At 41.4% G+C, this 23,744-nt stretch overlaps 2 protein-coding genes across 4 annotated transcripts; one reads left to right on the top strand and one right to left on the bottom strand.

Moving 5' to 3' along the window:
* Window positions 1–1,150: 1,150 nt before the first annotated feature.
* On the bottom strand, window positions 1,151–3,276 carry LOC117424679 (probable ATP-dependent RNA helicase DDX28). Its single transcript, XM_034041291.3, has one exon. It carries the CDS (start codon window positions 2,881–2,883, stop codon window positions 1,168–1,170), a length of 1,716 nt encoding a protein of 571 aa, XP_033897182.3. The 5' UTR covers window positions 2,884–3,276; the 3' UTR covers window positions 1,151–1,167.
* dus2 (dihydrouridine synthase 2) lies at window positions 3,277–21,926 on the top strand. 3 transcript variants are annotated; one of them, XM_058992854.1, is made up of 16 exons: window positions 3,277–3,477; window positions 4,317–4,460; window positions 5,788–5,833; window positions 6,113–6,204; window positions 8,409–8,452; window positions 8,899–8,959; window positions 11,229–11,276; window positions 17,175–17,240; window positions 18,497–18,567; window positions 18,789–18,875; window positions 19,505–19,673; window positions 19,758–19,879; window positions 20,572–20,712; window positions 20,915–21,002; window positions 21,117–21,190; window positions 21,482–21,926. In XM_058992854.1, the coding sequence occupies exons 1-16, from the start codon at window positions 3,469–3,471 to the stop codon at window positions 21,708–21,710; spliced, it is 1,491 nt and encodes a 496-aa protein (XP_058848837.1). In that variant the 5' UTR covers window positions 3,277–3,468; the 3' UTR covers window positions 21,711–21,926. The 3 variants fall into 3 exon arrangements, with proteins under 3 accessions (XP_058848837.1, XP_033897183.3, XP_058848838.1); XM_034041292.3 differs by having other exon boundaries at window positions 3,277–3,401; XM_058992855.1 differs by lacking the exon at window positions 3,277–3,477 and adding an exon at window positions 3,867–3,975.
* Window positions 21,927–23,744: the final 1,818 nt, after the last annotated feature.

The raw sequence follows: 23,744 nt of genomic DNA on the forward strand, positions 1-23,744 counted from the left end.
GAAACAGATTTCAGAATGTCAGGAGGGTTCTGTCCAGATTAGAGATGCAGAGCAATCCACTCCCCCACATCACAGTACCAGCTGTGGCTGATAAGCAAATCACACCTCCACTTATTTCCTACTCTAGCACATCTGCTATAGGTCTGTAAATCAAGAGAAACTAGAGCAATCTTTCTCTCTGACTTGGAGTAATAAAAATGCATTGGAACTAAAACTAGCACTGCACCCAGTGCTGGGAACCAGAAGCAAGTTTAAGGTTACTGTAAATACATTTTTGCTTCCCTATAGCTGCATAAACAACTATTTTTAGTAAAACTATATCCTCAGGTGAGACTTATTCATCATCATGCTGTGAGAAGTGTGATCAGTCCATTCAGAGCAGATTTAGAAGGGGTCTGACTGTTCAGTCTCCTGGTCATTTCAATATCATACCTGAACTAGGGTAGTTCTGAAACCCAGAACAGGGTGCAGGACTAGTGTGTGTCTCAAGCCCTGGATAAGTAATAAGTACAATGCAGGTTTGTGTAAAAACCTTATTAATGAGATGTAAATGTTCCATCAAAGTCAATATATTTCTGTTATTTGATTCAATTACATAAAAGGTGTTTATTATTATACTCATTTTTTTAAAATTATATTCATCTGTTGGATAATCAATGTATACTGATTTATGTGCAGACATTTGTAGTTTCTTCTCCAACACAATAGTCTTTGGTGCCACATTTAAACAGATGTTCACCCCACTGGACTAAGCTGTGAATACCTGCTACCAGCTCAATAGTTTGTGCTTTCTTAAGCCTTGTACAAAATGACTAGACAGTACTACCCATCCTGTCACCAAAGTCACATTACAATCCCTGAGTTCAGCACTATACACACCAATACCCTAGAGTAACTTATCAATAGCTTCAAATGGGGACAGATATAGATATTATTATATTAGATTAGTTTGCTATTTTGAGTTATATTTCCTATACTCCTAGGTCTGTGGTTACTTAGTTGTTTGTAATGTCTGTTTTGTGGTTGAAGTTTATTCTAATTTTTCAAATCAAAAACAATCTCTAACATTAGAAAGTTTAGAAAGCAGTCTTTAAATAAAGTGTGAGTGCAAGTTTAACAAACATGACCTTGCAAAACAAACAAACACAAAAACGATTAGAAAAAAGTTTATTCCGTTTTAACATCAGAATCGAACTGTGTTAAATGTGCTTTTGGAGAAGGCTGGTGGATTGCAGACTCCATGCCGGGGAGACTGGCTCTCCTCCGAGCCGCAGTTTCAATCTTCTGCACCAGCTCCACGTCCCAGGGGTGGGTGACGAAACTAACCACGCTGCCCGGGGACTTGCTTCCCATGCGGCCCACCCGCCCAGCCCGGTGGAGGTAGTCCGTGTGAGAAGGAGGAAAGTCATAGTTGATCACCATCTTCACCCTCTGTGTATCTAGCCCCCTGGACGCGATGTCTGTGCAGACTAAAACGTCGACCAGGCCCTTCTGAAAAGTATTAAAAATGCCTGCCCTCATTACAGCGGGCATCTGTCCTTGCAACCGTGCGTGCTTCACACCGTGGTCGTCCAGGAGGTACCCAAGCCAATTGACCGTGGAGGCACTGTTGCAGAAGACAAGCACACCTGCACCATCCCTGTCTGCAGCTGCTGGCGTTCGTATGATCTGCAGCAGCTCCACCAGCTTGTCAGCTCCTCTCACCTTCAGGAAGGCCTGCTTCACGTGTGGCATGAGGTGGTGCAGCCTCTTACTTTTCACTGTCACGATGCTCCCCAAATCGGTGACTTGCTTTAGCAGTTCTCCAACGCCTCCAGGGAAGGTGGCGCCGATCACAACCAGCTGGGCTTTCCTGCCCAGGCCAACGGTTTCCGACGGGTCTGATGCCACCTGTGTTTGGAGCAGGATGCTTTCCACCAGTTCTGCAAAGCTTTCGTCAAACAAGGTGTCCGCCTCGTCCATGACAAAGCAGCTCAGGTCGCTCAAATCAACGTAGTTCCTCCGGAGTGCTTTCCACAAGGCGCCGGGGGTGGCGATCAAAATGTCGGGGGCACCGCCGGAGAACGCCAGCTTGACGTTGCCAATCCCCCTGCCCCCCCCAACGTTTCTCACCGCCAGCCCTAAAGGCATGCCCAAAGACTTGGCGACGGCTTTGACCTGGTCGGCAAGCTCCCTGGACGGCACAAGCACAACACTCTGGGGTGCCCGGCTGTTCGATTCCCTTTCGTAGCGGTTGAGGCTCAGCTTGTGGATAAGGGGCAGCAAGTAGCACAATGTTTTGCCGCTCCCGGTTTCAGCAGCACACAGGACATTCTTCCCTTTCAACAGCTTGGGTATGGTCTGCAGCTGGACTGTGGTCGGGTAAACAATACCCATAGCCTGCAATGCTTCTGTTAATTCCTGGCAGAGCCCCAAGGATTTAAAAGTTACAGCTTTTTCAACCCCCTTCTCTTCTCCTTCCTTGCCTCCTGCTGCTGTGACGAAAGGGAGGTCCTTCTGAGTGCTGTTGATGGTGAAAAAGTCCCCAAATGATTTGTTGTGCTTCCATCCTTCAGAAGCAAGGAGCGGTCGATCGAATTTCCCCAGAGTGTAACTCGCAGGTTGGTTCAGTTTAGAATGCTTGCTGACAATCAGCAGTTTCCCGGCTTTGGTGGTGCTGACTTTCTCCAGCCGTTTGCCTTTAATCTGTTTGACGTTGTCAATGCGCGCCTGCATCTGTCGTGGTATCCTTATAACCGTTTCCTGCTTGCCATCACTAGCGCTGGTCACTCCTCGTTTGGTAGCAAAAAACCTGCAGCCCGCTGTGCTTGCTGTGTGGCTTCTCAGTAGTTTTAAAGCGGGCATCGAATTTAGTACACACTTTTTAGCACCCAAACAAATCATCTTAAAACCGGGCACAGATGTACAGTTAACTTACAGCAGAATTAATATCGGTATCACACAGATTTCCATATGCGTGCTGGGACGCTTTAACTAGATGCAATACAAAGCTTGAAGTGCGTACTACTGAGACTACTAATACATTTTAAAATCACGTTCTGTTAAACTTACTGTGTGTTTCTGTCCCTAAATCACGTCTCATCTGGTCTTCAAAAGAAACATCTCGAGTAGCTATTTTAGGACAGCAACACTAGCAGCAAGGCTGTCAAGTAGAAAATTGATTATTTAGGGTCCTTTCAAGTTTTTATCATAACAAAGTCCGAGTTTGATTTGTTTTTAGTGAATGAAACTTGTCTCGTGCATCTTTCACTGTTGTCAGACAACCTTGTCGCTGGGTGATGACGTTATTTCCGTGTGTCGCCAGGAAGTAACGTCATTTCGAGCCCACGTGTTTCTCCAGCTGGTTGGTTGTACTAGTAGCTGTGGAATTCAGTTTGTGAAAGTACAGTTCGTAACGGGAGGTGAGAACCCTTCAATTAAACGATTCAGAAATTATTCAGCTGTACAGGCTTTGTTGATATCGTAATAATGTTAAATGTGAGTGTAATTTCTGTATTCTCTCAGCGCGAGTGGCCGCAGTACTATGTGTCCATTTCTCTGTGCGGTTTAATGTAATCGTATTGTAAATGACAGACTACTTACTGGGTTTAGTTCTATACAGTCCAGTGATATATTAAACATCGTAGACATGTTTAAACTGCAGTTCATTTGAATTGAACGACCACAACTCAAACTTAAGATATTGGTTATATTCGTGTTCACTCTTGGTGACAACCAGGAGTAGTATCTTCTACTTGTTACACGGGGTATACAGTATTTCAAATCTTTAACTATTGGGCCAATTCATTTTTTTTAATCAACCCACCGCTGTGCATTCTGGTACATGTAGTCCTAATCGCTTCTAGCACGTAGACGGGTCAGGTGAATGCATTGGGATATGAAACCATATGATCACTTTATCACTGACATACACAAACCAAATGAGCAATAAATAGAATCACAGTCACGCTTATTTTAATTACAGATAGAGAGGAGGTAAGTCTTTATTCAGTGTTTTAGGAGCGTGCACACAGTAAAGCCTATCACTACAGAGCTGATCAGGGAATTGCTTTTGTCAAGCCTGATGTAGAACACCAGCTGTAATTAGACATGGGGCACCAGCGAAGACCATGGGTAACATTAGCTAGCCCAACATTAGTCGTCTGTTATAGTAGTAACCTACTTTTATTAATTAGCGTGCTTACAGTATACTATCTATTTTTTGTCGGTTTGAGGAGCAGTACTTGGCTTTCAGAATCTGGCCCATGTTCAATTTTTCTGATACCTTGTACTCACACTACAATGGTACAACATTCAGAATGTGTTTCCTTCTTTAGAATATGAAAGAAGAGATGATCAAGCAGCCAGTGAGCAGACTGTGCTTCCGCAGCAAGGTGGCGCTGGCCCCGATGGTGAGAGTGGGCACTCTACCGATGAGGCTTCTGGCTCTGGACTATGGAGCTGACATCGTGTACTGTGAGGTGAGGAGGAAGCACTGAGACTACACTGCAGGGTCTCCTATTGAGGAGAGCACTTCAGAACCTGCGATTCCTTAACAAATACACACAAACCCAGACTCAATGTGCTACACTGAAACGAATGCACCATCCACATAAGCAAGCTCCGAGCCTTCAAAAATAAGAAAACAGTTCCAGCCCCCGGTGCTGATAAAATACTTAAGTGTCTGGATTAGTGGAGTTATATTTCTGTTCCTCTACTCAAGGAGTAAGTAATATTGCGGGATTTGTTTTGTAGAATGCCTCTGTAATTCAGACTTGTTTGTAGTTTATACTGAAGTGCTCTCCACAGCTCTGGTAAGAGCCGGTCCTTTTGACAGACAGGCTGTTCTTTCATAGCTCAAAACCCTTTGACTGTGACTCCAGCAGAGCTTATCATGAGCTCTTTTAATGCAGTCATTGTGGAGGCTCTGAGATCAACACCGCTCCCCTTTAAGCTGGGATGGAGCTCTGTACTGTAAGCGGCCTTCTCTTCTCATGAGCTCTATTAATGCAGTCATTGTGGAGGCTCTGAGATCAACACGGCTCCCCTCTAGCTGGGATGGAGCTCTGTACTGTAAGCGGCCTTCTCTTCTCATGAGCTCTATTAATGCAGTCATTGTGGAGGCTCTGAGATCAACACGGCTCCCCTCTAGCTGGGATGGAGCTCTGTACTGTAAGCGGCCTTCTCTTCTCATGAGCTCTATTAATGCAGTCATTGTGGAGGCTCTGAGATCAACACGGCTCCCCTCTAGCTGGGATGGAGCTCTGTACTGTAAGCAGCCTTCTCTTCTTATGAGCTCTTTTAATGCAGTCATTGTGGAGGCTCTGAGATCAACACGGCTCCCCTTTAAGCTGTGGTAGAGCTCTGTGCTGTAAATGTTGTTCTCTCTCTGCTCCCTGCTATTAAATTGCTTCAACATGTAAATATAGAATGATAATTGTTCAATTTGCTGTACCTCGTTCTCCTGACTTACAGAAGGGTGTTCTCAGAAACAGTACAATTGGCTGTAGAAAAGTTTGCTATGTAACATCGGTGTCACACTATACAGGGACTGCAGTTGCATCATTGCCCTATTGTCAGTACAGTGTAGTGTTGCTGTTGTGAGTAAGTAACAGATACATTTTATTTCAAATGATGGTGATTTCAGCTGATATACAGTAATGCATTCTGTAGGGGCCTGCTTGCAGTGCTGTAGTTGAGTAAATGACAAAAGCTTGAAAACAATCCTATAATTCTGTTTTAGAAGGGAATGTGAAATTGTCTTGTTCACCAAAAACTTTTTTTTTCTCTTGTTTTATTTCCATGTAGGAACTAATTGATATCAAAATGCAGCAGTGCAGGAGGGTCGTCAACGGTACGTTATCGTTACAAAAAAATAAAGACCTCCGCTTGTCTAGCTGAAAAATCCAGTATCTTCACCAATGTAAGCCATAGGCAGACTCCTTTTATTGCCAAGTAACAGCATTTAGATTGTTCTCAACTGATGGGACATAAATATATATTAACTTATTTATAGAGGGCATTAATAAGAGGTCTGGTTTGCTGGTTTCATACAGTACCAGTTACCTTTCTGAGCTGTGCAGGAATATGAGGACTGAGCCTTTGTCCTTTCCCTGTCATTCTCCTTGTACAGAGGTGCTTGAGACCGTGGATTTCGTAGCGCCTGAAGAGAGGGTAATGTTCCGTACCTGCGAAAGAGAAAAGGATCACGTGGTCTTCCAGATGGTAAGGACTGGACATTAGGAAAAATACCATGAGGAGGGATCAGGGTTATATTTTATGATATAAAAAATCTAGCTGTCTATAGAGAGAGAGAGCGAGAGAGTACAGAGAATTAAAAAACAGCCAACAGCTCTATATCCAAGGGGACTCAGGATCCAACGGGATACTCAGCAATCACTAGAACTATTTAATAAAGAACAAAAGTAACTGATAAACTGAAAGCACACTGTTTTAATAATAGCTACAAGGTTTCGGCTTCTGCCTTTAGATAGCATGGTAGAAATAGCTAGTCTACATACCCCAATGGAAATGTATAATTTCTAGACATTTCTTGAAAACAAAGAATTTTAGGAAAAATCTTTTTTAGCAAAAGTATTGCTTTTGTGGATGCACAAAAAATAGATGATTTTTTTCAGCATTTTTTTTTTTGCAAAACTTTATAAATGCTAATTCAAAAGTATTCATACCCTGACAAGGAAAATTAAATTAATAGCTAGTTGAGGCACCTTTAGCAATAATAACCTTTTAAATGATTAGGATATTTCTCAATGAGCTTTTAGCATGGTTCTTCAGATTCGTCAGTGATTTTTGACCATTCTTCAATGCAAAATTGTTCCAGGTCATTCCGAGGACTTCTCTTGTGCACAGCCTTCTTCAACTCATACCAAAGATTCTCAATCGGATTTACATCGGAACTTTGACTAGGCCATTCCAGAACCTTGATTTTTTTCTTCTTAACCATTCTGAAGTAGATTTTGATGTGTGCTTTGGATCGTTGTTGTGTTGGAACGTCCAGTTGCGCTTTAAACCAAGTTTTGTAGTGGAGGGTTTCAGATGATTGGCCAATATCTTTTAGTATGCTATGAAATCCATTTTACCATGTATTGGAACTAAATTCCCTGTTCCATTAGAGGAAAACAGCCCATAGAAGGATATTACCACCACCTTAACAGTAGGTATGGTGTTCTTTTCTTTGTACGCCTCACCAGACTTTCTTAACGACTATCAGTGTGACCAAATAGCTTGATATTGTTTCATCACTCCACAAAACCTTTGATCAGAACTCATATCCATCATTCAAATGCCATTTTGCAAACTTTAAGCGATTGACCTTGCAACGTTTTCCTAAGAGTGGCCTGAGACCATTGAGACCTTCACCATGCAATACTCGACCTATAGTTGTAATGGAAACCCCAGTCCCCCTTCCTCGCAATTCTTCTACCTGTTCTTGGTGAAAGAACCTTCTTTCTTCCAGACCGAGGGAGACAGTACCTTGTACTTCTTGATAATAGAAACAATAGTTGAAATGCTTGGAAATCTTCTTGTATCCTTCTCCAGCTTTATGACAATAAATAATGTTCTGCCTAAGGTCTTCAGTTAGTTCTTTAGTTTTTCCCATATTGACTTATTGGTAATGACAGCAATCATCCAATGCCTAACACTTTTATACGCTCCAAGAATGTTCACCTACAATAGAACATTTCTAGACTTTTCTAGAATTAGGTTCTGCATTGTCATATTGAAAGGGTATGAATACTTTTGAATTAGCATTTTTGCTACAAAAGATTTTTCCTAAAATTCTTTGTTTTCACGAAATTTCTAGAAATTGTACATTTCCATTGGGGTATGTAAACTTTTGACTAAAGCTGTATATATATATATATATATATATATATATATATATATATATATATATATATATAAAATATATAGATGGATGGATGACATTCTTGGTCCTTAAGCTATTTTTAACAGCATCACCTTGGTGTCAGAATATCAGTTGCCATGGTGTCAGAAACCGTGGCAACTGACTCCTTTTGAACCTTTTAAGAGCAGCTTGTTTGGCCTGTTTAGATCTATGTAGAGCATGGCCTCCCTTGCAAGCAGCGCCAGCGTGCTGAGCAGCTCATACAGTGCTGTACATCCAACTGAAATGGGAACTGAATGCAACAGCTGGGATTGCTGCTGCCCAGATTGTTCATTTCTCAAAACTGGGATTTTAAGAAGAGTACTTGTAAATGTGTTTTGCTGGGGATTTTCAGATGGATGCAAAAGCGATCCTGTAGGTTCAGATGGTACAGTTAAAAACACAAGACAAACATTAGGTTTGCAAATGCCAGTGGGATTGGCGGTTGCATTGTTGCATTCACTGCATATTGTATTTGAATTCTTTGCTAGCGAGGTCTCTGCTGTTCTGTTTCTTGCAGGGCACTGCTGACCCAGAGAGAGCCTTAGCAGTTGCAAAGCTAGTGTGAGTTTTACATCCTTCTTTCATAAAGGCATTGCTATTAGGGCAGCAGTGTGGAGTAGTGGTTAGGGCTCTGGACTTCTGACCGGAGGGTCGTGGGTTCAATCCCTTGTGGGGGACACTGCTGCTGTACCCTTGAGCAAGGTACTTTACCTAGATTGCTCCAGTAAAAACCCAACTGTATAAATGGGTAATTGTATGTAAAAATAATGTGATATCTTGTAACAATTGTAAGTCGCCCTGGATAAGGGCGTCTGCTAAGAAATAAATAATAATAATAATAATAATAATAATAATAATAATAATAATAATAATAATAATACATTAAAAATATAATGACGATGTATTTTTTACAAAAAAAAAGTTTTAAAAACCTAAAGCTTAATACAAAGTGTGCATTCACAGTAAAGCATCAAAATAAAAAATCCCTTCTGATCTTTTCTTTCAAGTGAGAATGATGTAGCTGCAATTGATGTCAACATGGGTTGCCCTAAAGAATATTCAACCAAGGTAAGCTCATCTGCACTTTAGGTATGCCAGACTGCACCAAAAAAAAAATCTATTATTGTTATCACTACTACCATGTTATATTAATCCCGTTTGCAGCAGTACATAACATTAAAGCATTGCAAAGTGTAATAAAGCCAATTAAATTCATAGAGGAAGCCAGGCAAAGTACAGGCTGCCAGTGTAAGTGGAAGTATTCCAAACTGTATGAAATGCAAAGGAATTCATATGACTTCATATTGCTTTTGCTGGGCACTCCGCTTTAGCATGCCTCCACGATGGTTTGACAAGCATCTCAAGTTCATTTCAAATATACAAAGGAGGGGGGTGGGAGTGACTAAAGGAAGGACGGGCAGCTATTAGGATGCATTGCAGATAAAGCCTGCGGATACCTGTTGCAGGGTTAATCTATGACAGTCAAAGGCAGGCTCTGCTCTGCTGCTTGTTCCACAAGTCTTCTTCATGCTGGGAAGATGCTGCAGTAATAAAGATTACAGAACAAACCGACACATTTGAAAACGAATTTGGAGTTCTGCTGTAGTTTTCTGCGCTTTTAAAACTGGATTTCATGACGTACGTATATACAGGGAGTTTAAGCCCCAGGCTTCCAAATGCAGACACTAGTCAAAAACTGGAAGATTGCTGTGCAGGTTGACCCCAGTCTGTTTGTTCGTTCTTTCTTTCTTTCTTTTTGATTTGATTCACGTAAATGTTTTTGTGAACCTGCCCTGTGCCCCAGTCAATCCTGCTGACCACTCCAGGTCCTGTCCTTTGACAGCTATTTCAGTTCTTCTTTTGTCCACAGCTGACACATTCTTTCTTTTGTGTCCTCCTATATTAAGTACTGTAAAGCACTGTTTGTGGGACTCCCCAGACACTCTCCAGACAGACTGCAGTTACTATCACTCAGGGTATTGAACACTACACCGGCTGCTGGTCAAGTACCGGGAAAGGGTTAATTAGACTAAATCAAGGTAATGTAGCTGAGTTAATCACTACAATACAATTGCTGTTATATAGCGCTCTTCATGCAGAGCACTTTACAATGAAAACTCACAAATCGCAACCTACAGTCCTGTACTTCTCTGGACGCTTATTGTTGTCCGTGAATTTTCTCACTCTCTCACTCCAGACTGACATTCCCTACCTAGGGATGGCAGTGAAATAAAACTCTTTCCACTGGCTTATACAATATGTCGTAGCAGAATATAGCTGATTCTTTATTAAAAACGTACGTGTGTGTGTGTGTCGGCACTATGCTGCTGTCAAGTGGTTTTTGGATTTAAAAAGCTGAGGATTTTGCTCACACGGTTTTCATGTGAAACAGTGTATCTCTTATTATTTGTATAAATATTTATTTAGATAACTATGAAACATGGGAGAAGTACCAGACCATGAAGCATATTTGCACTTGATAAGGGTGACTCTATAAACACACATCCAGTCATTGTCTGATTGTCAGCGTTTTCCAGCCGATAACCCCTCCATCTGGTGCTGGAGAGCAGTAAGTGGATATTTGTATGCATTAGTCATCAAATTAGGCTTTTTCTTCTTTAAATTGTAAACAGGAGCAAGTCTTATTTACTGTAGATAGTAGATCAACAGTTGTGTGTTGTGCAGTAACTGTCTGTCAGTCTGGCTGTGCGAAATGAGGCAGAGAAAGTGAAAGGCTAGATTATGAATGCGGGATTCAGTAGAGCTTTACATGGATAGGTATTCAGCATTCCCGTAGCGCTATTCAATCAAACATCCAGACATGCCCAGGCACAAACTCATGGTAACATTCAGAGTCCCTTAGTTTACCATATAATTAGGGAATAACTTTAATCCCACATTTTTTTTATTTAATCTGTCCTTTTAATCCTGAATTCAATCATGAAGGCGCTGTCAATGCTCTTGCTATTCAATTGTTATGGATAAGCTGTACTCCAGGACTTCTTGTTCTTCTGGTGTATTTATTTATTTTGTTGCACACCGTTAAATTAAAACAAGACTTGAAATGTTTTTTTTGAAACAGTAAGATCTGCGTTTTGCAATGAAGAAGTATTCCGAAGCCAACATTAGTTTCCTGCGCAGACACATGACAGAAACATCCGTGCGGCTCCAGCTGTGCCCGGCTGATTTAATTTCAGAGCAATCTCTGTAATTGGACACTTTTGTCATAGAACCCTTATTAAATGTTAAGCCACTGTCCAGCATTTGTGATTAATTGGAGTGAAATTGATACTGCACCAGATTCATGCCATTTAAAGGGTTCTTGTGTTTCCTGTAGGGTGGCATGGGAGCGGCACTGTTATCAGACCCCGACAGGATTGAGAGGGTAAGTACCTGCGCTGCTGTTCTGTTCAGTATTTCAGGTGCCTTCCTACAGTTTTATTTAAAATCTGCCTTTTGTTTTTATAAAGCAATTACAGAACCTGAACGGCAAAAGACTTATTTCAATGCGTTACTGTCGAATCAAAATTTCCATTCTTTTTCTAGAATGTTGGGCCGCTGTTTTTTGTTCTTTTTTGAGAAGCGTGCGTCCCGTGAAAGCGGCCTCCTGAAGCGAGGCAGGTTTTGGCAGCTGTGAAGTTGGAAATGTTCTGGACCCAGCTAGAGATCACACGACTGGTCTATGCAAGTTGCACGTCGCTATCTGCAGCCTGCCTAGCAAGCTGCTGCAGTGCGTAATGTAGCCAGGAGGGGGTATCAAAGTCTTCATGGTTATTTGTAGCATTAGAGTTGTATTTACATTTGTCCCATTAAGATGAGAGCAGACTTTGCTTTGAAAAAAATAAGTTAGTCCAATTTTATTCATAAGGATTCTTAAATGTTATGTGTTTTACATAAAAATCACTTTGTTTATTATTTTTATTTTATTATTGTTGTTATTATTTTTGTTTTTATCTCAACACCATTACCCGAAGCACCCCATGCATTTTCTAACCCACAATTCACTGGACCGCCCTGGTACTTTCAATACCAATGAAACAGCTCAGTGATTTCTGTATACCATGCGTCCCTTTTAATTGTCCTTTTCATTTTTTTAAAGTGTTTTGCGCACACAAAAAGAGAAAAAAAAGGATGCTGGAACCTTCAAATGGAAATCTGCTGTTTGTGACTGAAAGGGTTCTGTTTAAATCTCAGAGATGCGTTATCAGGTGTTTGAACCAGGTGGCCCTGCCTTTTAAACTGCAGAACGGCTACAAAAACACAGCTAACACCAAACCTGGCCGTTCAGTCATTGCTCACTTCAAGATGTGCAACGGAGGTCACTTGCATGTTCCCCCTAACTGTGCTTGATTTGTCCTTATGGAGTTGTATTTGTGCTCTGTAAGTGATAGAGTCTGTTAAGTGAGAGGAGATAAGGTGGGGGTGCACGTAGCTGGCACCCCTGGGGAAAGCACTTGAGATCAGGGGATTGCTGGGAGCCTGCAGCCATGAGCACTAATAAATGCGGTTCAGCTTTTTTATTCACAGCACCATAGGGAACCCAAGTGATGAACCTACTCTGTGTTCTAATTTCCATCAGTACAGATCTGAAGCACAGGGCGTCTCTCAGGAGTCTTTCAAAGTGGATGTTTGTTTGCATTCCCCTAAGGTACAGTGCTTTGACATGCAGGGACACAAGCTCCCTTACCCCTTGGAACCTTCCTAGAAGCCAAAACGGTTACATTTCTGCTGCTGCTGAAAAATAATGGCTTAAATCTGCAAGGCTGTGTTTGTGTTCTACTTCTCACTGTTGGCTCTTTGGAAATACATATGGGTTAGGATCACAATTGCAAACCCTCACCCTTTGCTAAAAGGATCAGTAAACCAATACAGTAAACCAAAAATAAATAATAATAATTAAAGAAAGTAGATATCTGTGTATTCTGTAATTAATACAATTGCATCTCTTCTCCAACCTTGTGTGTAAACGTGTGAGTGACTTACTGCTTGTGTAAATATCTCTTGTACACCAATCATTTTGTTTTTCCTGGTAGAGGAGAAACGTACAGCACTCAGGGTTGGATTGATTGAGCACAGATGGTTGAAGGAACATGCGGTTATTTTCAAACTTGCTTGTGTGAATCACACACTGCACGAGGTAATGACTTTCCCGTAAGACAAACAGAACTAATTTGCCCTATTTCCCAGAAATCACTGCTCTATAAAAACACAAACAAAATTAATTGTGAATTTGGGGAAATGATGCCTGCTTTTGTCATGTTTTTGTCGTTTGCGTCTTTGAACTTTGTGAATCGTGATCTGGAAACTCTGGCTTCACTTTACTGTGTTTTTTCCTGTTTTGTTGCCTCAGTTCTCACCCCTGTATATTATATGCATTAAAACCTCACACTTAACTGTGCAAAACAAGGCCCTCACGCTGAACAGCCCCAGCTGGATAATGATTATTTCCACCTGAAGAAATAAGATTACCTTTTTAATTAGTAAAAGATTAGATCATCTTTGCTTTGTGAGTCAGTTTGGTAGTTTTTGTCTTAATCGTATTTCTTTAACAACGGGCTGTAAATGACTTCCTCTGCACTCTCTTTAGCTGCCTCTTGGCAGAATAGACTGGAAGTTTGGGTTCCTCACTCCAGTCCTGGGCTCCTCTGTCAGCTTACTCTGCTGTTGGTGTTGCAGACAAACCCCTGAGTTCATGTGGTCCCTGCCAGGTTCAGTTACCTGCTTTCCCCGACAACTCGTGATCGGACCGTTGAAAGAGGTCTTTATAAGCAGGTGGTCTGCCATGGGGATATTACACTAGAGCTGCCTGAAGCCTCCCATAAAGGGTCCTCTTTGGACTATGGCATCCTTGCAATCTAGTTGACAGATATTGGAGAGGTATGATTTGCACCAAATGGCTTTGTAAATAGAACTGAGCCGCCTTGTTTTTGTGGATTTATAAACAAAACATTGACTCATGGTGGCATGTTCTGTCTACCTTCTGCTTTGATTAAAAAATATATATTTTTTTTTAATCGAAGCAGAGTTTTAAACATATATATATATATATATATATATATATATATATATATATATATATATATATATATATATATATATATATATATATTTAGCTCAAAGAGCCAGCTGCCCAACGTTTCGATATGTTGTACATATCTTTCTCAAGGGAGCCTGTGTTTGAATCCAAACATTGGAGGTATTTATAGGTTTTTGACGGCATGACAACTACTTGTTATTGTTTACATTCAAATTCATGATTTATTCTTACATGATGATATATATATAATAATCCTGACACAAGCTGCAAGTAAAGATGGCTGAGGCCTGTAGCCTTTGGTCTAAAAGCTGGTCTGAGAGCGGAGCCCAGGACTGAAGGCAGGCAGGGGGTGTTCAGTTCAGGATTGAGGTGCGCTCACTGACCTGTAACCGTGTGGCTTTAAAATTGAGTTATCATTTCGAAATCTACCTGGCTTTGCACTGCCTTTTGAGTTTGCCTGCAGTATCCTAAGTGCCAGGGCTGAAGAGCTACTATCACTGACAATGCAGAGTAGGCGGGGCTAACAGATTGAAAGTTGAAAACCCCAAACCACACCGATCAATTGCAAACTAGAACAGGGGTGGCCAAACATCAAGACCCTACGAACTGCATGCCAAAATGTGCATATGGCCAAGAGCTGCAAGACACATACAACTTTAAATGTAACACTATGGTGTTTTTACATTGTTCCTCTTTATACTGTATGCATTGCATGCAAGCAGTTTTAAACATTGTTCAGTCGTTATGAGCATGCATGCAAGCAGTTTTAAACATTCTTCTTTTTTTCTTAACCCTCATACAGTGTTGGAGTATCTGAAATCCCATTCAGTTATTCTTTTTATTGTGTATTGTTTTTGGAGTTCTGTTGCTTTCTGCGTTGACGTATTGGCTTTCAATTTGATAACCACATCATCTATGAGTCAATATAAAAAAATAAAAAAAACATTACCCATAGACATTAATTATGTGATAAAGCCACCTATTTCAGCACCTTATATCTCAGAAACAATTTGATATGCAGACTTATTATCTGCAGGACTGTATGAACACATGGGATAACCTTGATCTGTCATTCTTTGACAAGCATGTTCTTCTTGAATTCACATGTTGCTGTGCTGAGAGGGTACTTTGTTTCCTTTTTCCATTAGTGTATCCCTTTGATTTGCATTTGTTAAATAGGCACAGAATTCAGTACAGTTAAATAAGCTGATTATGCCAACTGAAACAATTAGCAAGATCTCCAATACATTTTGATTTATTGATAAGGGCCTACAGGTGAGTGAAATGTGTTTTGATTTCCCCGTTTGTAAATATTGACAGGTCCTCCAGTAGACACTAAAGCATGCTGATTTTGTCATTACTCTATTGACTGTAGTGTTCTCCCGTGGAACGTGTCCCAGCGCTGGTCAGTGAAGAACTCCTCTGAATGCTGTTCCACAACGGGCTTTGAAGTCTGTTTGGTCAGCTTGGCATCCCAGAGCCAGCACTGGTGAACGGCTTGTACATGGGCCAGGTCAGAGGCTGGGCGTGAACCAGCGGCCAGTAACACCTCAAGAGAGTCTTAACTGCTGTGCAAAAGAGCCAGGCTTGTCTGCATTCGTGGTTTTAGAGTTTTTAACCTCATCCCATCTCACTGAGGGGACAGAATCTGTAACGGCAGTGCAGCACACAACACTACCCGTTGCATACAGCAATAACAATTCTGACAACCTCAGCCCTTCAGTCCGATTGGGTTTATCTACTGGAACTGTTCTCTTTTTTTCCACCCTTCCCTTATCGAATCTTCATTTTTTGTAATTTTACACTTGGTTTTGGTTGATTTTTTTTTTTTTTTTACCCCAGCCCGTCGGTTTAATCAGCACGACAGGAGCTAATGTACTGCTTTAAATAAAGATCAAAGAATGAGACGTAAAACCGAGGTCCTATTGTAAGTGACTCTGCAGCAGCAGTTGTTGATGCATAGTTCACCCCCTAGTCTCTGTAAGTTGCTAATTAATAATAATGATCTCCAAGCAGAGCCTTCTCAGAAGGTTCACAGGAAGATGAGTGTGTGGGTGTTGAGGGGGGAGAAACAGCAGATCTCTAATGGATACGTGGGCTGAAGCATGGATAGTGCTGGTTCTCACTACACACTGAAGCATGCGAAGAAGCTTTAATGATGTGCCTCATTAGTTGAAGCACCTGAATGCTTTCAGCTGTGACCTTTCAGCATGTTACTATTGTGCTCCACTGCGGTGTTTCTGGCACTGTAAACAGTGTTAGTTTCCATATCATCCTTTTAGTCATACAGAATGGACAGTTGGTTTATTATCTGTATGCTTTTTCCCATGCTCAATGGTTACATTGTCTATTGAGTTACTTTGTGTGCTGGATGGTTGGTAAGCATGCATTTCTTGAACAGTCTTTCCATACATGACCCAGAAGTCATTTTTTTGCCATCTCAAACACAAAACAGCAGCACCTTTGCCATTCAGTTCTTTAATGCATACTCTTCTCTTGTACTGACTCTACTGTAGTTTTCTGTTGATCTTGACCACAGTTGCCCTGCTTTGATTTGATAACGGTCACAGCACTGGAGGGTGTGCATTCACCCGTGACCGCACAGTGATTGTGTGCAGACGGGCTCTTCTGGGTTAATCGCCTGTTGTACAATGAAAGGTTTTAAACAGGCTCAGTAGGATTCAGATTGTTTTCCCTTTACAACCATCGGTCTGTAAAAAGTCATTTTCATGTGTGGTACATGTGGACCCCCATCAGCAAAGCCCCCGACAGTGTTTTCTTTTTTCTAAACTGCAGGTCTGTCAAAGATTGTGCCAATTTAATCATTTTGTACAGGCTGCGGTGCACGATTGCTCTGGCACATGAAGCAAAAATGATTTTTCAGTCCTCAGCTACATTAATAAGAGATATGGTTAACAGTATGGACAGGGGTTCAGATGGAGTGAGTCTTGGATTAAAATGTTATTTCCTGTAGCATTAAATAAAGTCATTCATAGTAAATTACACACTTGCTTGTTATATAACGTTTATCCAAGGCTGGGTCTTTCTGTTTCTGTACTGTACACTCTGTCTGTTTCTTTAAACAAGGGGCAATAAATATAATTTTCTTTTCAAATGCAGTGTTTGCAAGGCTGTTTGGTTGAGATCCTGGCATCACTCAGACTGCCTCCCCAGTGATATTTGTCTTTGATTGAAGCAATCTCTTTTCTTCTTAAGCACATTATTGCTTTTTTGTCCCCCTCTTAGATTCTGAGAACCCTTGTCAAAGGAGTTTCAAAGCCAGTGACCTGTAAAATTCGAATCCTGCCTTCGGTAAGTGCATTTCAGATATCATTCTCAGTCTCAGTCTTTCAAGGTGATGGCTCTCCAGGGAATGGCAGTTAGTTAACGTAGAAAAATGACCTTATTTGAAGAAAAAAAAAAAAAAAAAGAATGTATTCAGCCTTTGCTTTGTCAAATGGCCTGTGTGTAATGCCAGCCTGTGCCAGTACTCTCGGATTCTGAAAATCTACCCGTACGTTGTGAGTGTTTTTATATTAAAGTTTGCTTGGGTAACTCCTGAGCTGTAGCTAACTCATGAATAGCATCTGAGCCCACGGAAGTGCATTTTATTAAATCATCTACAGTCCCAGGGAGTTGGCACCACAATGCCTCTCTTCAAGTCCTGGCTCACATTCATAAAGCATTAGCGAGCCACCAAACGTTGGAGACTGCAATCATCTTTTGCTTTCTGAATAAAACCCCAGAGCGTAACAGATTAACCAACTTCTACGAATTACATATTGCTTTGGTTGACATTTTGTCTGCCTCAAGATTCATGTTATTTAAATAAAAGCAACCGACACAAAGATCTGCTCCCATAAGGTGCCTGCATGTGGCGGTTCTGCATTAACAAAGGGCTGCTGTGCTGAATTTCAGATGTATGTAACCTCAATTCAAACCCAGGGAAATGATTGAGGCGCAGCGACCCCGCAGGTGACTCTCAGTGCAGTGATTGAATGCAAGCGGTCAATTAGTGACCTCTGTGGGACACGGCTACCGGCCGGGTTCAACAACAGGAACTCGGTATGAGATGGCCGTCCACTCCGTCCAGCGAGCTCCAGCTGATAATCAATCCAAACTTCAGACAGGTGGTGATGATCGAACACCTCTCCACAGTACAAGCATGTCATCATTTCAAACAGACTGCTCCTAAATCCAGTTAGGGTGTTAACTGTAGGCCTAACAGAGGTACAGTAATCAATATTTCAAAGCATTGACGAGTGGGGGCATTTCCTGCAGTCCGCTGAATCTCAGTGCTAATTTCAAGGGTTAATGAACTTCACAGTTACACTATGAAGAAACACACATGAAGATCTAGCGTCAGAATTACTTACCAAGAATACCGACTCGTTATGCTTGAAATAATTGTAATATCTTAGTAAATAAGAAGAATTCAAAGCCATAAGTGCAGTTAGCAACACCAAAATATTGAAATATTGCATTCAGATCTATCCTATTTTGAACATCATATTATATTACATCATATATTACTTTATTTATTCATTTATGTATTTATTATCTTTCAGCTTGAAGATACTATAAGACTTGTCCAGCGGATTGAACGGACTGGAGTGGCAGCGATTGCAGTTCATGGAAGGTGAGCTGAAAGAGGCTGCATGCTTTATTAGTGTACTTTATCTAAACACAGCTTTCTCCTCACAATGTGGACCATTGCAGAGGGTGGTGCACGTTGCTGACTCGATACACAGCATTCTCCTCACAACATGGACCGTTGCAGACGGGGGTGCTCGTTGCTGAATTGATCTCGTATTCTGGTACCATGTGTTCTAAGTACTGATGTTGCTTATTTCCATTCAGGCAAAAGGAGGAGAGACCCCAGCATCCTGTCCACTGTGATGTCATCAAAGCGGTCGCTGAGGCAGTTTCTATTCCTGTTATAGCAAAGTAAGTTGAATATGTAATACTGCACCCGCACTTTGATAATGGCTATACCCCATGCCCTTCCTGGTTTGGAAGGTCGCTTCTATACACTGATCAGAAAAGAAAGCCATGCAGTGAAACGGGTTCATCTGCAGTTGCATTTGGATTCCCAGCGCATCGTAGCCCGTAAATCAATGCACGAGGTGTCAGAAGCGTTGTATGTTATTGCTACTCTTGCCTTTCAAGACAGAAGTGAGGATCTGCCTTCACAAAGTTAACACCATTTAATGGAGCTATCGCAGAGGGCAGTCTGTTTAAATAGGACACCGGGATCGATTTCGTTCCCCTCAGTCTTAATCAATAAAAACACTCTGTGCTTCATAGAAACAACCAAATAGAGATTTTTTTGTTGCAGTTTTACAGATACAGTTTTTATTAACATATATATTTATAGCATAAATATGTAAAAATAAATAATTTCACTAAAAGTTAAGGTGGTGCTAGACAGTCTTGGGAAAGGTTGGCAATCACAACTTTAAAGGCAAGGCTCAGTCACAGCATCCTGTTACTCTGTGTGTGTTACAATGTGTGTGTGTGTATTGTGAAGCTTTGTTAAGCAGAGAGCACTGATGGGTGCTGCATTCTGTTCTCAGCGGGGGATCTCAAGACTGCATTAAAGTGCATTCGGATATCGAAGCCTTCCGAGCAGCTACCGGCGCGTCTGCGGTGATGCTGGCGAGAGCGGCCATGTGGAACCCCTCCATCTTCAGGAGAGACGGCCCCCTGCCTCTGGAGCAGGTCATCGGAGAATACATCCGATACGTGAGTCTCTCGCAGTGTTGTTCCTCTGCATGTTGCCAGAGCAATGGTACAATGAAAGAAGTGTGGCGTCTTGTGTGATTGCAGGCTATCCGCTACGATAACCACACCTTCAACACCAAGTACTGCCTCTGCCAGATGCTAAGGGAGAAGCTGGAATCACCACAGGGCAAGAAGCTGCACTCTGCACAGTCCCACAGAGAAATCTGGTAAGGGGGTATTAATTCCTATAAACCTGCATTTACAAGGATGCCCTGCTGAATGCTATATTTGAAGAACTCGGCTGACAGCTGATAAACACACTTTGTCAGTTTAACAGCTTTTCAGCAGGTCTGGGCTTGAAACACAAGAACAGCAATCGCCAGAAGCCGATAGCCAGTGTGGAATAAAACTTGCTCATGGACCCACTACCAATTGAGTTATAAAGGAGGGAAGTGTGACTGCTATACCTTCAATTTATGGTTGCGTTAAATCCTGCACAGAAAGACTTGCTTCATGATGTTTAAGTTATTTGGGGCTGTGAAGCTGCTTTTGCTGACTATTTAAAGGAAAGAATAAGGCTGCCACCTAGTGGCGAATCTGCAGACTACACGTGTGTGTGTTTTTGTTTACTCTGAAATTAATTGCATACAAAGCTCATAACAAAAATAAGATGAATATATATGTATAATCCAATACATCTACTTGAGAATAGCTGTATGTGGACTGGAAATATTATAGCTGGAGTACAAAACTGAAGACTAACTCTTTCTCTGCATTAACCTCACCATGGAGTGAGATGCTTGATGCCGTTTCCATCACCCATCCAACCTTGTTTGGGCAACCCTGTATAAATATATTGAAATCAATATAATGCTAAAAGACGAGCGAGTGCCATTGATCTTTCTTCCGTTGTCCCCAGCGAGGCCTTTGATTCAGTAGAGTACTACAAGGAAACCACCGCCATGCTGGAGGCTCGGTCAGCAGCCGAAGCCAGGAGGCACCACACAGACGACCAGCTCGAGGATACAGATGTGACCACAATGACAGTCCGCTTTGACAGGCAAGTCCAAGAAACTTTGTTCAGCAACTTCTGCACTTGAGTTTAAGTTATGCTATGCTTTCACATTCATGTTGCCCTAAAGCAGCTTCACTAGACACACTCCCAAGACCAGAGGGGCGGGAGGGAGGGAGGAAGGGGGCACACTTGCTGTGTAAAAAGCTCAAAGCTAACTTGTCGTTTTCTGTTTTGTTTTGTTTTTCAGACGAGACTACCCTCCTCAAATCACACCCAAAATGTTTTTACTGGAGTGGAACCGAAGCGAGCAGCTCCCACAGCCTGTGTATGAAACTGTGAGTAGATTTGACCTGAGAAAGGATCGGCTGGCTTCAATTTCTGTCTCGAGACCCTTTCAATAAACCGAGAGAATCTGGAGCATTTGATTTATATTATTGTTTTATTATCAGGTACAAAGACCTCTGGACAGATTTTTTCGTTCCACGGTAACAGTTGCAAACAAGAAATACAGATCCACAGCCTGGTGAGTTCAAACTGATTTATTTATTTTTTATTGGGGGAAAAAGGTGGCTAGATAGTATCCTATAACCTGGGGTGGGGACAACACTCCTATTGCATAGCAGTTTTGCCCATTCCAGATTTTATTCCATGCTTCATTAGCCACGGTGTATAGGTAACAAACTCAGGTGTGCCTTATTGAACTCATAGTAAAACCAGGAACGGATCAAACTGCTATACAAAGGGAGTCTTATTGCCATCCCTGAAGTCCTTTCAGAATTGTCACTCCTGTGTCTCGTTCATCTTGTGTTTTCAGGGATAAATCGAAGAAGCTGGCTGAGCAAACCGCAGCTATCGTCTGTCTCAGGACCCTGGGGCTTCCAGAGGGGAGGATCGGCGAGGAGGAGAGCAACCTAGTGAAGAAGCGCAAGAGAGAGGAAAAAACGGAGTGCAGCGGATCTGCTGAGAGCGCAGAAGAGTCTGGGCATGCGGCGAATAAAAGAAACCATGTGCTGAGTACCCCTGAGTCAGAGGTGCCCCGATAGGAGACTGCCTGTCTCTCTACAGTATACAGTACAGAGGGGACTGCCTGGATCAGCCTGGACTCTACAGCGTACAGACAGAGGGCACTGCCTCCTGGATAATGAGTTGCCTCACACTGCTGCTTTAATGAGGGATTTTGAGGGTTTTATCTATAGTCTGCAGAATATATCATGTATTTGTATTATTATTGTTTAAAAATCTGAAGGCGATGGTCTGCACTTGGTTGCTGCTCTGTTTCCGAGGAGGTCCACTTACTGTATTACATTCTTAAATGTTGACACTAGGTGGCAGTTTAGTTCCAAACAGCAATGCAAACCAACAGCAGGGTATTCCCATAGGAAAACCACACACACACACACACACACACACACACACACACACACACAGCCTACTCCTCCGTCAATGTGGTTCCCTCATCTCGGCAGGCATGCATGCGCCTCATATCTATAGTAGATCACAACCTAATATTCATATTACGGTAGCTGTGTCTTCTGAAAGATAAGTCTGTTTCCCGGCTATCTGATTTGCATAACCAAATCAGGACATGCCAGTCCACACATGCATCAAATTCTATGCGGTACTCCCAAGCATGACACGCCTTCTGCGAGCCGTTCACAATGAGTTTTAACATCACACTCTGGTTCCCATGTAATTATCATTATTTTTTTTTTTTTCCTAAGATTTATTGCATACACTGTAGTGGGAAAACAGAATCCATTTATTTTATTAAAATTCAATTCATTCCATTGTTGTGCATCTTAAACATTTGTCTACTTGAGTTAGTTTCTTTAATTATACTTTTCATTATAGTGCACTGCAATTAAGAAAATATGAAAAGAAAAACACAGTAAAAATTATGCAAAAAGCTTCTAAGCAGACACATTTTTAACAGAAAACAACACTGATGGCTTTGTCTCTTGGTCTTGATCAGCACTGTCTGTGGCTAAATAGACTTGGATATTCTCTGTTGCCCAGTTCATAGCACCAGCCTCATACACGCACACACACTCTCTTCTTGCTAGGTGACTTCACAGCACCAGCCTCATACACGCACACACACTCTCTCCTTGCTAGGTGACTTCACAGTTCAGTCAGTTGATTAAACAATAATTTGTTGAAACCCAAATATGTTAAGAATGATGATTCAGCCGTCACTGTGGGGTCGCAGTCATAAAAACAAATGCACCTTTCTTATTGGTTGCTGTTACAATAATTTCATTTCCATGTTTGTTTGTTTTTTTAACCTTAAAGACAAGAGCTGTACAAACTGTTTTTGTAGCACCTCTAACCCCTTCACTCATTTCAGAGTAGTTCCAAAGCAGCAGTTGTCACCGTGTGTCGTGCTCCGTTTGCATTGAGAGCACAAGTTGCCTCTTGTTTTGTGGTATTTGTGTTTTTTACTCACCAGAGCTCCTCAAAGCTAACAAACTAGCCCGTTGGAAATTGAATTAAACCCTATGTTGCATACCTCAAAACTAAAACAGCAAGCTTGATCTAGCTTGATCGACCCCCCCCCCCCCCATCCAGGAGAAAGATGCAATGGGGGGATTAGCATAAAAAGTATCTGAGCATATCTGACTGTTAAAACTGGCTCTGAAATAACATAAATCTGTCTGGAAAACTTAATTTTAAAAAATAAATTAAATCTTTTAATGAGTACATTTTTTTTTTTTTTTGCATGGCACTTTTTTTTTCCAATAACTAAATTGGTGTTACAAATGATGAATTATGGATCCCTTAATTCAATGAAAAATAATCTAGCACCCTTTTCACTGCACAGTAGAATCCATTGCTCTATATTAGAATATTAAGCTCTAGCAGAGTTTTTTTGTTTTAGTTTTTTTGTTACTAGAACCTGATAAAGCCAAAAATGTTCTATATAGAATGTCTGCAGGAACTGTGTGTTCTAGGTGTGTATATTACTATAGAAACCCTCTCTCTCTCTCTCTCTCTCTCTCTCTCTCTCTCTCTCATCAAATATATATTTCCAATAATTATAGTAAATTCAATTTTAAAAGAAGCACATCTTTTTATTG

This window comes from Acipenser ruthenus, chromosome 19 (genome assembly GCF_902713425.1).
Source record: "Acipenser ruthenus chromosome 19, fAciRut3.2 maternal haplotype, whole genome shotgun sequence".
NCBI lineage: Eukaryota > Metazoa > Chordata > Actinopteri > Acipenseriformes > Acipenseridae > Acipenser > Acipenser ruthenus.